The following is a 13,145-nucleotide window of genomic DNA, read 5'->3' as shown; positions in this document are numbered from 1 at the left end:
TTTAGCAGCATCTTTTTAAATATAATTTTATTTATTTATTTTTGGCTGCACTGGTTCTTCATTGCTTTGCATGGGTTTTCTCTAGTTGTGGTGAACGGGGGCTACTCTCTAGTTGTGGTACACAGGTTTTCTCATTGCAGCGGTTTCTCTTGTTGCGGAGCACAGGCTCTAAGGCATGTGGGCTTGAGTAGTTGTGGCTCATGGGCTTAGTTGTCCCGCGGCATGTGGAATTGGATTGAACCTGTGTTGCCTGCATTGGTAGACTGATTCTTAACCACTGGACTACCAGGGAAGCTCTGCAGCATCTTTTTTAAAAGACTTATTTTTTAGAGCAGATTGAAGTTCACAGCAAAATTGAACAATAGGTACAGAGATTTCCCACATACCCACCCTGCCCCATAGAAGGTGCAACCTTCCCCCATTATCAACATTTCCTTCCAGAATGGTATATTTGTTAAAGCTGATGAACCTACATTGACATTTCATAATCACCCAAAATCCATAGTTTATATTATCATTCACTCTTGTGTAATTCATTCTATGAAGTTGGACAGAAATCCATCATTATGGTATCATTCAGAATATCTTCAGTGCCTTAAAAATCCTCTGTACCCCACTTACTCATCCCTCTCTCTCTTCCCCCAACCATGGTAACCAGTGATCTTTTTTCTGTCTCTAGTTTTGCCTTTTCCAGAATATTATACAGTTGTTGTTGATTGTGTTCAGTCATTAAGTAGTGTCCAGCTCCTTGTGACTCAATGTACTACAGCACGCCAGGCTTCCCTGTCCTTCACTATCTCCCAGAGGTTTTTCAAACTCATGTCCATTGAGTCATTGATGCCATCCAGCCATCTTATCCTCTGTCACTCGCTTCTTCTCCTGCCCCCCATCTTTCCCAGCATCAGGGTCTTTTCCAATGAGTGGACTCTTCTCATCAGGTGGCCAAAGTATTGGAGCTTCAGCATCAGTCCTTCCAATAAATATTCAGGGTTGATTGCCTTTTGGATTGACTGATTTGATCTCCTTGCTGTCCAAGGGACTCTCAAGAGTCTTCTCCAGCACCACAATTTGAAAGCATCAGTTCTTCAGCACTCAGCCTTCTTTATTGTCCAACACCCTCCATACATGACTACTGGAAATATAACAACTTTGACTATACACACCTTTGTCAGCAAAGTGATGTCTGTCCTTTTTAACATGCTGTCTAGGTTTGTCATAGCTTTTCCTCTAAGGAACAAATGTCTTTTAATTTTGTGGCTGCAGTCACCGTCCACAGTGATTTTGGAGCCCCCCAAAATAAAATCTTTCACCGTTTCCACTTTTTCCCCATCTTTTTGCCCTGAAGTGATATGACCAGATACCATGATCTTAGTTTTTTGATTGTTGGGTTTTAAGCCAGCTTTTTCACTCTCTTCTTTCACTTTCATCAAGAGGCTATTTAGTTGCTCTTGGCTTTTCTGCCATAAGGGTGCTCTTATCTGCATATCTGAGGTTATTGATATTTCTCCCAGCAATCTTTGATTCCAGCTTGTGCTTCATCCAGCCTGGCATTTCTTATGATGTACTATGCATATAAGTTAAATAAACAGGGTGACAATGTACACCTTGATGTACTCCTTTGCCAGTTTGGAACCAATCCATTGTTCCATGTCCAGTTCTAACTATTGCTTCTTGACCTGCATACAGGTTTCTCAGAAAATAGGTAAAGTGGTCTGGTATTCCCATCTCTTGAAGAATTTTCCACAGTTTGTGGTGATCCACACAGTCAAAGGCTTTAGTGTAGTCACTGAAGCAGAAGTAGCTTTTTTTGAAATTCCCTTGCTTTCTCTATGATCCAGTGGATGTTGGGAATTTGATCTCTGGTTCCTCTGTGATTTTTTTTTTTCTTAATGTGGTTAGTTATATTAATTAACTTTCAAATGTGGAGTATAGTTTTTTTTATACATTCTTGAGTATGATTCACTAATATTTTGTTGAGAATTTTTACATCTATGTTCATGAAAGATACTGGTCTATAGTTTTCTTTCTTTATAATGTCTCTGGTGTTGGTATTAGGGTTATGCTAGCCTTAGAGAATGAGTTAGTACTTCCTCTGTTTCTATCTTCTAAGCGAGAGTGTAAAGAATTGGCATAATTTCTTCTTTAAATGTTCAGTAGAATTTACCAATGAACCCATCTGAACCTGGGGCTTTCTGTTTTGGAAAGTTATTAATCATTGATTCAGTTTCTTTAGTGGATACAGGCTTATTCAGATTATCCATTTCTTCTTGTATGAGTTTTGGCAGATTGTGCCTTTTGAGTAACTGGCCAATTACATCTAATTTTATTAAATTCATGGACTAAGAGCTGTTTATAATATATCTGTATTATCCTATTAATGTCCTTGATATTTGTAGTAAAATCTCCTTTTTCATTTCTCATATTAGCAGTTTATATCTTCTCTCTCTTTTTTTGTTAGTCTGGCTAGAGGCTTATTGCTATTATTAATCTTCATGAAGAGCCAGTTTTTGGCTTTGTTGATTTTCTCTATTGATTCCCTAATTTTAATTGCTACTCTGGTTTTTAGCATTTTTTTTTTCTTCTGCTTAGTTTGGATTTGATTTGCTCTTGCTTTTCTAGTTTGTAAGATGGAAGCTCAACTGATTAATTTTAGATCTTTCTTCTTTTCTCATATATGCATTCAGTGCATAGATGTTCCTAAGCAGTGCTTTTGCTGCATCCCATGGTTTTCATGTTGCATTGTAGTATTTAGCATAAAATGAAGTTTGTCACTTATGTGATCATAAGTGACAAAATTTTGTCACTTATGTGAATATATGATTATATATTGGGCTCAAGATCCAGTATTATTAAGCAATGATTATTTTTCTCATTCTTTTTAATAATTGATTTGAGGTGCATTTATTCTTCAGTTATACCCACTGTGAAAGTGAAGTGAAGTCGCTCAGTCGTTTCCGACTCTTAGTGACCCCATGGACTGCAGCCCACCAGGGTCCTCCGTCCATGGGATTTTCCAGGCAAGAGTACTGGAGTGGGGTGCCATTGCCTTCTCCACTGTAAACAATTCTAAATAACATTCCAAGCATACAGTTTTTCACATTAGAATAAGATTGAACAATAGCTTAATGTTGCTTTTGTGTTTAGGTTACACATTTGGATATGACTATTCGTGGGCACAGGGGAGAAATGGAACAGAAAATAATTAAACTAGAGGGTACTGTGGAGAAATCAGAATTGGAACTTAAAGAAAGCAGCAGACAGGTAAATTATTAAAAATTATGTCTTAAATTATTTTAAAAATGACTCCTTAACTATAAACATATACTATTCACATAAAATGGCTTTTGACTAGAATACATACAGTAAAAATACTGCATTTGAACTGTGCCACACAACTTGTGGGATTTTAGGTTCCCAGTTAGGGATTGAATCTGATCCCTTAGCAATGAGAGTGTGGAGTCCTAACCAGTGGACTGCCAGGGAATTCTCAATGATGCATAATTTTAATTATCTTGTACTTGCTACGTTATATTCATTTTCTTCTCTTAAATTTTTCCCCAGCTTTATTGAGGTATAATTGAGAATAAAAAGTGCCATGTATTTTAGGTGTACAATGTCATGTTTTAATGGACATACACATTTTGAAATAATTATCAGAATTAAACTAATTAGCATATCTACCACCTCATATAGTTACTTTTTTTTTTTTTTAATGAAAACACCAAGTGTGCAACATAGTATATTTTAGTTATACATATAAGCATCTTATTAGGCACACAATTCTGATACTTATGTCAAAGTTATGTTTGTCTCAAGAAAAACACATTTTAAAATTTTGCCATTTTAGATATACAAGTTTAAAGCTTGACTTACATGGATTACAGTTATGATGGAAGAATTATTTTTCTTTATTTACATTAACATTGCTCTGTTTAAAATTCAGATAGAAAGTTTGAATGAAAAATTGCAAAATTCCAAAGAACAACTTCGAGAAAAAGAGTTTATAACACTACAAAATGAACAAGAGATAAGTCAACTGAAAAAAGAAACTGAACGGACACAACAAAAGATGAAAGAAATGGAGAGTGTAAGCAAATTATTTTCCTCCTAAGGAACAAGGTTGATACAGATCTTTGTTTTAAACTGATTGGTTTTATATGTGATTGGTATCTAATATGCACAGAAACTGGCTAATTATTTGTGCCAGATATCTATTAATTTCCTTATCTTCTTAATTACTTTATGATTGGTGAGTTACCATGTTATTTGTCTTTACATTCCCTAAAGGCATTGGCATGATATCTCTTACATAGTAAATCCATGATATATGCTCACTTGGTCGATAAATAAATATTTTAATTGAGAACCTACTATGTGATAGAACTGAAGATCAGATATTACTAGGATGCACTACTTTGTCCTTGAAGAACTCTGTTCAGAGAATGAATTAACAGATAACAGTGTATTATTGATGTCAAGTACTTCGAGTTGCCAGATGAATTTTGATAACTTCTTATTATCAGTTTGCACATGTGTTGACTTCTGAACCCATTCTACCCACTTGCCTTTTTAAAAAGTGAATTTGCTTCTAAGAGCTCTTGTAGATGTAACTTTTTCTTGTTTTTAAATACTATGCTCAGTTTTAAAACTTACTGTGTAGCTCCTTCTGGTGTTTGATTAACTGATTTTCTGTCCCTTCCAGTCATAAACTCTACAAGGGTAACTACTTTATCTCCTGTTTTCTCCTTTATCCTCAATACCTATAATAGTACATAGCACATAGTAAGCATGAATAAATATTAGTTGAATTATATATATATATATATATATATATATATAAATTAAGCAGGGTCTCTGAGAGCAAGTTTGGGTTCTAGTGAGAAAAAGAAAAAGATTGTTGACTCAGTTGTTTCATGTTCTCAAACAAGGGCTGGCTAAAAGTATTTACATGAGGTTTATACTGATACACAATGGGACCTGGGGCCCCCATTCTAGACATCAGGTTCCTTGTGCTTTGTACTGGTTTCTTTCTTTCTTATCAGTCCTAAAGTTAAGTGTCATTACCTACCATCTTATCTATGTCATCAAGCTGATTTAGAACTAATTGACTTTTTACTGAATTTTTTTTCTTCTGGAAATAGAACTTTACTAGGGATTTAACTTGGAGAAGGCAATGGCATCCCACTCCAGTACTCTTGCCTGGAAAATCCCATGGATGGAGGAGCCTGGTAGGCTGCAGTCCATGGGGTCGCTAAGAGTCGGACAAGACTGAGAGACTTCACTTTCACGAAGCATTGTAGAAGGAAATGGCAACCCACTCCAGTGTTCTTGCCTGGAAAATCCCAGGGATGGGGGAGCTTGGTGGGCTGCCATCTATGGGGTCGCACAGAGTCGGACATAACTGAAGTGACTTAGCAGCAGCAGCAGCAGCAACAGGAATTTAACTGAGGAAAGTAAAATATTTCAGAGAGAATAGCAGCAGTCCCAGTAACAAATTTCACTTTTGCAGAGAATAAGGTCGTTCTTAACCCAGCTTTGTGGATTAATGGTGGGCTTTATTTATACTAGTATTTTCTCCATCTTTGACATGGATAATCAAATATTAACTTCTTCTTCTCTTTATATGATTATGTATTCTGTCATGTTACTTCATACTGTTAAAGGATTATGCAGCTTGCATGTTGAAGGCGTGCAAAATATACCAGTGAGTCCTAGATTTATTACAGTACTTTTGTCATTTTCTTACTATTAAAAAAGTTTTCTGAATATCAGTTTCACAGTGGTTTATATTCATTGTATATTAAACTATATAGACATTTAGTTGGGAGGGAGTATGTCACTTATTAAAAGAGAAATCAGAGTAAGAAATAGGTTATCTGGGTCGTTTTATTTTGAAACCTACAAATGTCTTGTGCACTTCAGGTTATGAAAGAGCAGGAACAGTACATTGCAACTCAGTACAAGGAGGCCATAGATTTGGAGCAAGAACTGAGACTAACTCGGGAGCAGATGCAGAACTCTCATAAAGAATTGGTGGAGGCTCGTCATCAACAAGTCCAAGCACAGAGAGAAATAGAAAGGCTCTCAAGTGAACTTGAGGAAATAAAGCAACTCTCTAAAGAGAAAGTAATTCCTATTCTAATTTTATCTTATTGAAAATCTTAGTTTTTAACATTTGCTTGTTTTGACAGTAGAATATTGTTCTTATAAAAGTTGTTCCACAGCAGTATAAATGTACTTAAAAATAGTTAAGGTGATAAATTTTGTTTTATGTATATATTACTCAAAAAAAAAAAAAAAACCTGTGTTATATTTAGCCTAGCATTGTAGTGTAATCAGGAAGTCTCTCAGAACTGAATTTTAGTCAAACTGGTTAGTTTTCAATAACATAAGTTACAAAGCACTTTCAGACTTTGAACTGAATTTGAGCTACCCCTGGGACAGAAAAAGAAATCTAATGCATATTTTTAAAGTAAAACGTTTTGCATTTGTAGCCATTTATAGATGAAAACTATCTAGATTTATAACTATTAGAAACCTGCAGTCTAGAACCTTGGGGAGGAAAAGTGCTTTTAAATAGCAAGACTACTAATGTAAATTGTATTTCTCTAGTATTACATAGAAAATTAACAACTTGCCTTAAAAATATTTAGATTAATATGCTTGGCTTAATTACTTAGACTTCAAGAAAAATTATTTATTGATATTCTACAAAAGTTCTTGTGATTTTTCTGCTTTCTACTATGGTTCTATGGTTCTAATTAAGTATGGATTTTGAATAAAAGTGTTTTTACATTTAGTTTTGGTTAACCTGATGGCATTTTTATTTACATTTCTGGATGGTTAGACTAATAAAAAATATATAGGGGATTTTTATTAGACTATGTCAGGTACTTGGGAGTCTACTAGGAGAAGGGAAGCTATCTACTTTTATCTCATTTCTGTCCTTATCAGTGATATCTAAATGTAATATAATTGATTTTATCTGATAAACCAAGCTCAATTAATCAAATAACTAAATGAAAGTGGAGAATTATTAATAATGATTGTTTAAATATTATATTTTAACCCCAAACTCTAAATTTACAGTCATTTGTTAACCTTTTAATGTGGGACCAAATCTTGGCTTTTTGTATATGGGTAGGGTCACTTGATTACATTCCACCTAGTTTTTCTTGCATAAACCACACTGATATGCCATCATCTATAGCTTCCAATTTGGTTTTTTAAGAGTTAAGAGACATTCATAAATCAGTCAGAGGACAACATCTCTTATATTTTGTATGAGATTTCCCACAATATTTTACAACTAATTAGGTAGCAAACATTTGTGACTCGTTGAATTGTCTCAAAGCATATAACTTATTTTTCATATAAAAACATTCCTTTTGCATGTGCATTTCATCTGTATTCATAATGTATAATAAAATTACATAATTGTAGTCGCAAACACAGCTGTCATAGATATGTTTGATAAATGCACAACTGTAGATAAGCAAACAGCACATATGGTGAGCAAAAATACTTAGGCATGTCTGAAGAGGAGACTACTGTCTGCTAAAGCTCAGTGTTCCATGGTTATTAGTTTATTTTACAAAAAGCATTGATTAGTGAACTTATATTAATAAACAATATATAAACAATAAACAATGATACTTTCCCATTAGTACTCTCTTAAATATCTAGATTAAATTCTAGATTGTTACACTTTATAAAGTATACATTTAATAAGGTAACTGTGTATGAGTGTTCATACAGTATTACAAAAGATTGAAGTACTTCCATAAGTGTGCTGAATTGTTTAGCTACAATAACCAAATAAACAAGTAGTGTAACCTTTACTTAATATGTCATTTTCAAGGAAGCTCATGGAAAATATTTAGCTGAAGAACTGGGGGCTTCTCAAGTACGTGAAACTCAGTTAGAAGCAAGAATGCAAGCAGAAATCAAGAAATTGTCAGCAGAAGTAGAAGCTCTCAAAGAAGCATATCATCTAGAGGTAAAGAAAAATTTAATTTGTTCCATTACTCCCTGCTAAAGTGTGTTGATCTATCTGAACAAAGTATAAATCTAGCTTTTAAATGTTTATTATAGAGAAATACATTTGGTCTTTTCATTTCTGGTAGGCTGAACATATTATTTTCGCTTCATATTCCAGTGTACTAATACTCTATGGGTTAAGAGCTTGAATTCTTTAGACAGGCATACTGGTTCTAAATCTCAGTTCATTACTTGGTACTTATGTAACCTTAGGCAACTAACTTAACATCTCTGACTAAAATGGATATAATAATGCTATCTATTTCATAGAACTGTGTGGAGGATTAAGTGAATTAATGTAGTTAATGTTCTTACACCAGAGCCTGGCACATTATTATCATTGTCATAACTTTTTATAAAGTAACACTTGTCAAAACTACCTGGAGGTTTTTAATAACCAATGTAAACAGTTTCATGTGATGTCAATCTATTAATGTGTGGTAATTTTCAAGGTTTGCTCTGATCATAAGTTAGAGCAGCAATACAATAATTTGCTCTTTATCAGTATGTCCTGAGCCTTTACAGAGATGGACAGTGTTATCAATTAGAATAGCATTTCTTGTCTTTTTTAAAACTGTATTTGAAGATATTCAAATTTAAGTTTCCTTATAAAGTGTTCTAATAAAGCATTTTTGTGGATGGTGCTTGTTGCAAATGTTGTTTAGTCACTAAGACGTCCGACGCTTTGTGACCCCATGGATTGCCTCACACCAGGCTCCTCTGTCCTCCACTATCTCCTGGAATTTGCTCAGATTTATGTCCATTGAGTCAGTGATGCTATCTAACCATCTCAAAGACATTTATGTTAAACTCGTTTTGAGGAAGTTTGGTTAACATCTTTTTGAGGAATAAATTGCGTTTTTGGTTAACATGTCTCGCTTAAATGCATTTAGAGTCAAATTTCTTTGAAAACGTTGTGTCTGCCAAACAAAACACATTTGCGTGCTCAATCCAGTCCTAAGGCCAAGAGATTACAACCTTTAGTCTTTGGAGATAAAAGTGAATGCTGATGAGTTCAGCATAATTATTTGATATTAACTGGTCAACTTGGTGACCTTCAGTAATAATTGGTCCATCTCAAGTATTTGCCAGCAGCAACTCAATAAGCTTTTTTTACATGGTCTATATTTCTACTTTTATTTTAATTATCCAATTTTTTAGTTTTAGTTTTATAAGCCTCTTGAAATTATTTATAAGCAGATAGTACAAAAAATGAATTGTAAAAATTGGTTCTAGTATTGCTGTTTAATATCTGGTATTAATATTTTATATGCAGCATATGAAAATACCTAATATGGACACTTTCACAGGGGCTGCCACTGGTGGCTTTGAGGCTGTTAGGGATGAAGGCACCCAGCACAAAGCTTTTCTGGTTAGATCCCAGACATATAGGTCCAATTAACTCTCGTGGTGGTATAGAAGGTTGAAAGCTCTACATAGGAACATGATGTGAATGGAAGAGACCTGTCATTATGCAAACAGTATGGCACTCATAAGCAGACAGTAAAAACACTCATCTCAAAGAGACCAGCACTTGTGTCACAGTGTAAGTTAGATGCTTGTGGAACAGCTTTTGATAAATGAGATCTTCCAGCCAGACAGTGATTCCCTTGGACCCATTACCTTATATTCATGATCAGATTGGATCACCTCCCATCCTGAGGCTCCCCAAGACTTTTGAATAGTTTTTCAATGATCCTTACAGAAAGACACCCTCCCAGAGAAATGCAGTATTTATATACAGTGCATTGGATCTCTGCTGCTGTTGCTGCTAAGTCGCTTCAGTTGTGTCTGACTCTGTGTGACCCCATAGATGGCAGCCCACCAGGCTCCCCCGTCCCTGGGATTCTCCAGGCAAGAACACTGGAGTGGGTTGCCATTTCCTTCTCCAGTGCATAAAAGTGAAAAGTGAAAGTGAAGTCGTTCAGTCATGTCCAACTCTTTGTGACCCCATGGACTGCAGCCTACCAGGCTGTCCATCCATGGGATTTTCCAGGCAAGAGCATTGGAGTGGGGTGCCATTGCCTTCTCCGATTGGATCTCTAGGAAACACCAAAGTTATCAGTGAAGAATATGGCAAATGACTTAAAGGCTACTGTGAAGTAATTTTGTATGGCTTGATAGTAAAGCTCCTAGAACCAGTTTCTGTCTCTGCAAGGTTCCAAACATTTGGAAGAAGCTGACCAGTGCCCCGAAACCCTTTTCCCTATCCATTTACACAAGTTACAGCATGCTATTGGTTGCAACATTATTGAGGGTTACAGAGCTCTTGTGAAGTAAATTGAAAGTGAATCTGCTAACATACCTAGAGTCCCTCAAAAACATAGTCATGAGGATAATATGAATTTGCCCAAACCTGTGGGAACCTTTAAGGAATGCAGAGTGGATAATAAAATTTTCCAAAAAAGAACCTTCAAATAGGAGTAATTAAAATAAATACTTGCAGGTTAAAAAAATATATATAGGTTTGTTGTGGTTGTTCTTAAGAAAGATGTTTTTAAGAAACACAAGCTGGAATCAAGATTGCCAGAAGAAATCAATAACCTCAGATATGCAGATGACACCACCCTTATGGCAGAAAGTAAAGAACAACTAAAGAGCCTCTTGATGAAAGTGAAAGTGGAGAGTGAAAAAGTTGGCTTAAAGCTCAACATTCAGAAAACGAAGATCATGGCATCTGGTCCCATCACTTCATGGGAAATAGATGGGGAAACAGTGGAAACAGTGGCTGACTTTATTTTTCTGGGCTCGAAAATCACTGCAGATGGTGACTGCAGCCATGAAATTAAAAGACGCTTACTCCTTGGAAGGAAAGTTATGACCAACCTAGATAGCATATTCAAAAGCAGAGACATTACTTTGCCAACAAAGTTTCATCTAGTCAAGGCTATGGTTTTTCCTGTGGTCACGTATGGATGTGAGAGTTGGACTGTGAAGATGGCTGAGCGCCGAAGAATTGATGCTTTTGAACTGTGGTGTTGGAGAAGACTCTTGAGAGTCCCTTGGACTGCAAGGAGATCCAACCAGTCCATTCTGAAAGAGATCAGCCCTGGGATTTCTTGGAAGGAATGATGCTAAAGCTGAAACTCCAGTACTTTGGCTACCTCATGCGAAGAGTTGACTCATTGGAAAAGACTGATGCTGGGAGGGATTGGGGGCAAAAGGAGAAGGGGACGACAGGAGGATGAGATGGCTGGATGGCATCACTGACTCGATGGACGTGAGTCTCAGTGAACTCCGGGAGTTGGTGATGGACAGGGAGGCCTGGCGTGCTGCGATTCATGGGGTCACAAAGAGTCAGACACGACTGAGCGACTGATCTGATCTGATCTGATGTTGTTTGAATATAAAATGAAAGTATGTTATTAAATAGGAAAAGGGATTGATAATTGTTAACTAATTTTTAAAATACAGGTTTTAGAATTGTCAGGAAACTCAATTGCAAAGCTGATTTTCTCAATAAAATGAGATTTTTAAAAACTTTATTATGGAAAATTTTTAACATAATCAGAAGTAGAATGGTATAAATTTTCCTATATATTGTTATTGTTGTTCAGTTGCTCAGTCATGTCCTACTCTGCTACTCCATGGACTGTAGCACACCACGCTTCCCTGTCCTTCACCATCTCCCAGCATTTGCTCAAACCCATGTCCGTTGAGTTGGTGACGCCATCCAACCATCTCATCCTCTGTCGTCCTCTTCTCCTCCTCTGTCGTCCCCTTCTCCTCCTGCCTTCAATCTTTCCCAGCATCAGGGTCATTTCCAATGAGTGGGCTCTTTGCATCAGGTGGCCAAAGTATTGGAGTTTCTGTTTGAACATCAGTCCTTCCAATGTATATACAGGGTTGATTTCCTCCAGGATTGACTGGTTTGATCTCCTTGTTGTCCAAGGGACTCTCGAGAGTTTTCTCCAGCATCACAGTTCAAGGATATCAAATCTTTGCTGCTCAAGCCTTTTTTATTGTCCAGCTCTCACATCCATACATGACTACTGGAAAAACCAAGCTCTGACTATGCAGACCTTTGTAGGCAACAAAATGTCTCTGCTTTTTAATACTATATCTAGATTTGTCATAGCTTTTCTTCCAAAGAGCAAGTGTCTTTTAATTTAATGGCTGCAGTCACCATCAACAGTGATTTTTGAGCCCAAGAAAATAAAGTTTTTCACTCTTTCCATTGTTTCCCCATCTACTATCCATGAAGTGATGCAACCAGATGCCATGATTTTCATTTTTTGAATGTTGAGTTTTAAGCTAGCTTTCATCAAGAGGCTCTTCAATTCCTCTCTGCTTTCTGCCATAAGGGTGGTATCATCTGCATATCTAAGGTTATTGATATTTCTCCTAGCATTCTTGATTCCAACTTGTGATTCATCCAGCCCGGCATTTTGCATGATGTATTCTGCATATAAGTTAAATAAGCAGGGTGACAGTATACAGCCTTGACGTACTCTTTTCCTGATTTGGAACCAGTCCATTGTTCCATGTCTGGTTCTAACAGTTGCTTCTTGACCTGCATACAGGTTTCATAGGAGGCAGGTAAGGTGGTCTGATATTCCCATCTCTTTAAGAATTTTCCAGTTTGTTGTGATCTACATAGTCAAAGGCTTTTTCATAGTCAATGAAGCAGAAGGAAATGTTTTTCTGGAATTCCCTTGCTTTTTCTGTGATCCAATGGATATTGGCAATTTGATCTCTGATTGCCTTTTCTAAATCCAGCTTGTACATCTGGAAGTTCTTGGTGCATGTACTGTTGAAACCTAGCTTGAAGGATTTTTAGCATTACCTTGCTCTCATGTGAAATGAGCATAATTGTACAGTAGTTTGAACATTCTCTGACATTGCCTTTCTTTTGGATTGGAATGGAAACTGACCTTATTCAATATTATGGCCACTGCTGAGTTTTCCAAATTTGCTGGCATATTGAGTTCAGCACTTTCACAGCATCTCTTTTAGGTTTTGAAATAGTTTAGTGGAATTTCATCACCTCCACTAGCTTTGTTTGTCTTGATGCTTCCTGCTGCTGCTGCTGCCGCCAAGTCACTTCAGTCGTGTCCGACTCTGTGCGACCCCATAGATGGCCTCCTACCAGGCTCCTCTGTTCC

General features: G+C 36.4%; 1 protein-coding gene across 8 annotated transcripts in view; it reads left to right on the top strand.

Annotated features, from left to right (window-relative positions):
* The window catches only part of CCDC18 (coiled-coil domain containing 18), a 181,683-nt gene that overhangs the window by 83,055 nt on the left and 85,483 nt on the right, over positions 1-13,145 (top strand). For all 8 annotated transcript variants that reach the window (XR_009735354.1, XM_061411170.1, XM_061411166.1 and 5 more), the window contains 4 exons: positions 3,145-3,261; positions 3,944-4,087; positions 5,923-6,126; positions 7,862-7,999. Coding sequence is in view for 7 of the 8 variants with exons in the window: in XM_061411170.1 (XP_061267154.1) it covers positions 3,145-3,261; positions 3,944-4,087; positions 5,923-6,126; positions 7,862-7,999 (603 nt within the window). In the remaining variant the exon portion in view is untranslated. The remainder of the gene's footprint in view (positions 1-3,144; positions 3,262-3,943; positions 4,088-5,922; positions 6,127-7,861; positions 8,000-13,145) is intronic.

Source organism: Bos javanicus, chromosome 3, assembly GCF_032452875.1.
Source record: "Bos javanicus breed banteng chromosome 3, ARS-OSU_banteng_1.0, whole genome shotgun sequence".
Classification (NCBI taxonomy): Eukaryota; Metazoa; Chordata; class Mammalia; order Artiodactyla; family Bovidae; genus Bos; species Bos javanicus.
Note: the sequence above shows the minus strand (reverse complement) of the source record. Positions and strands in the feature narration are given on the sequence as shown.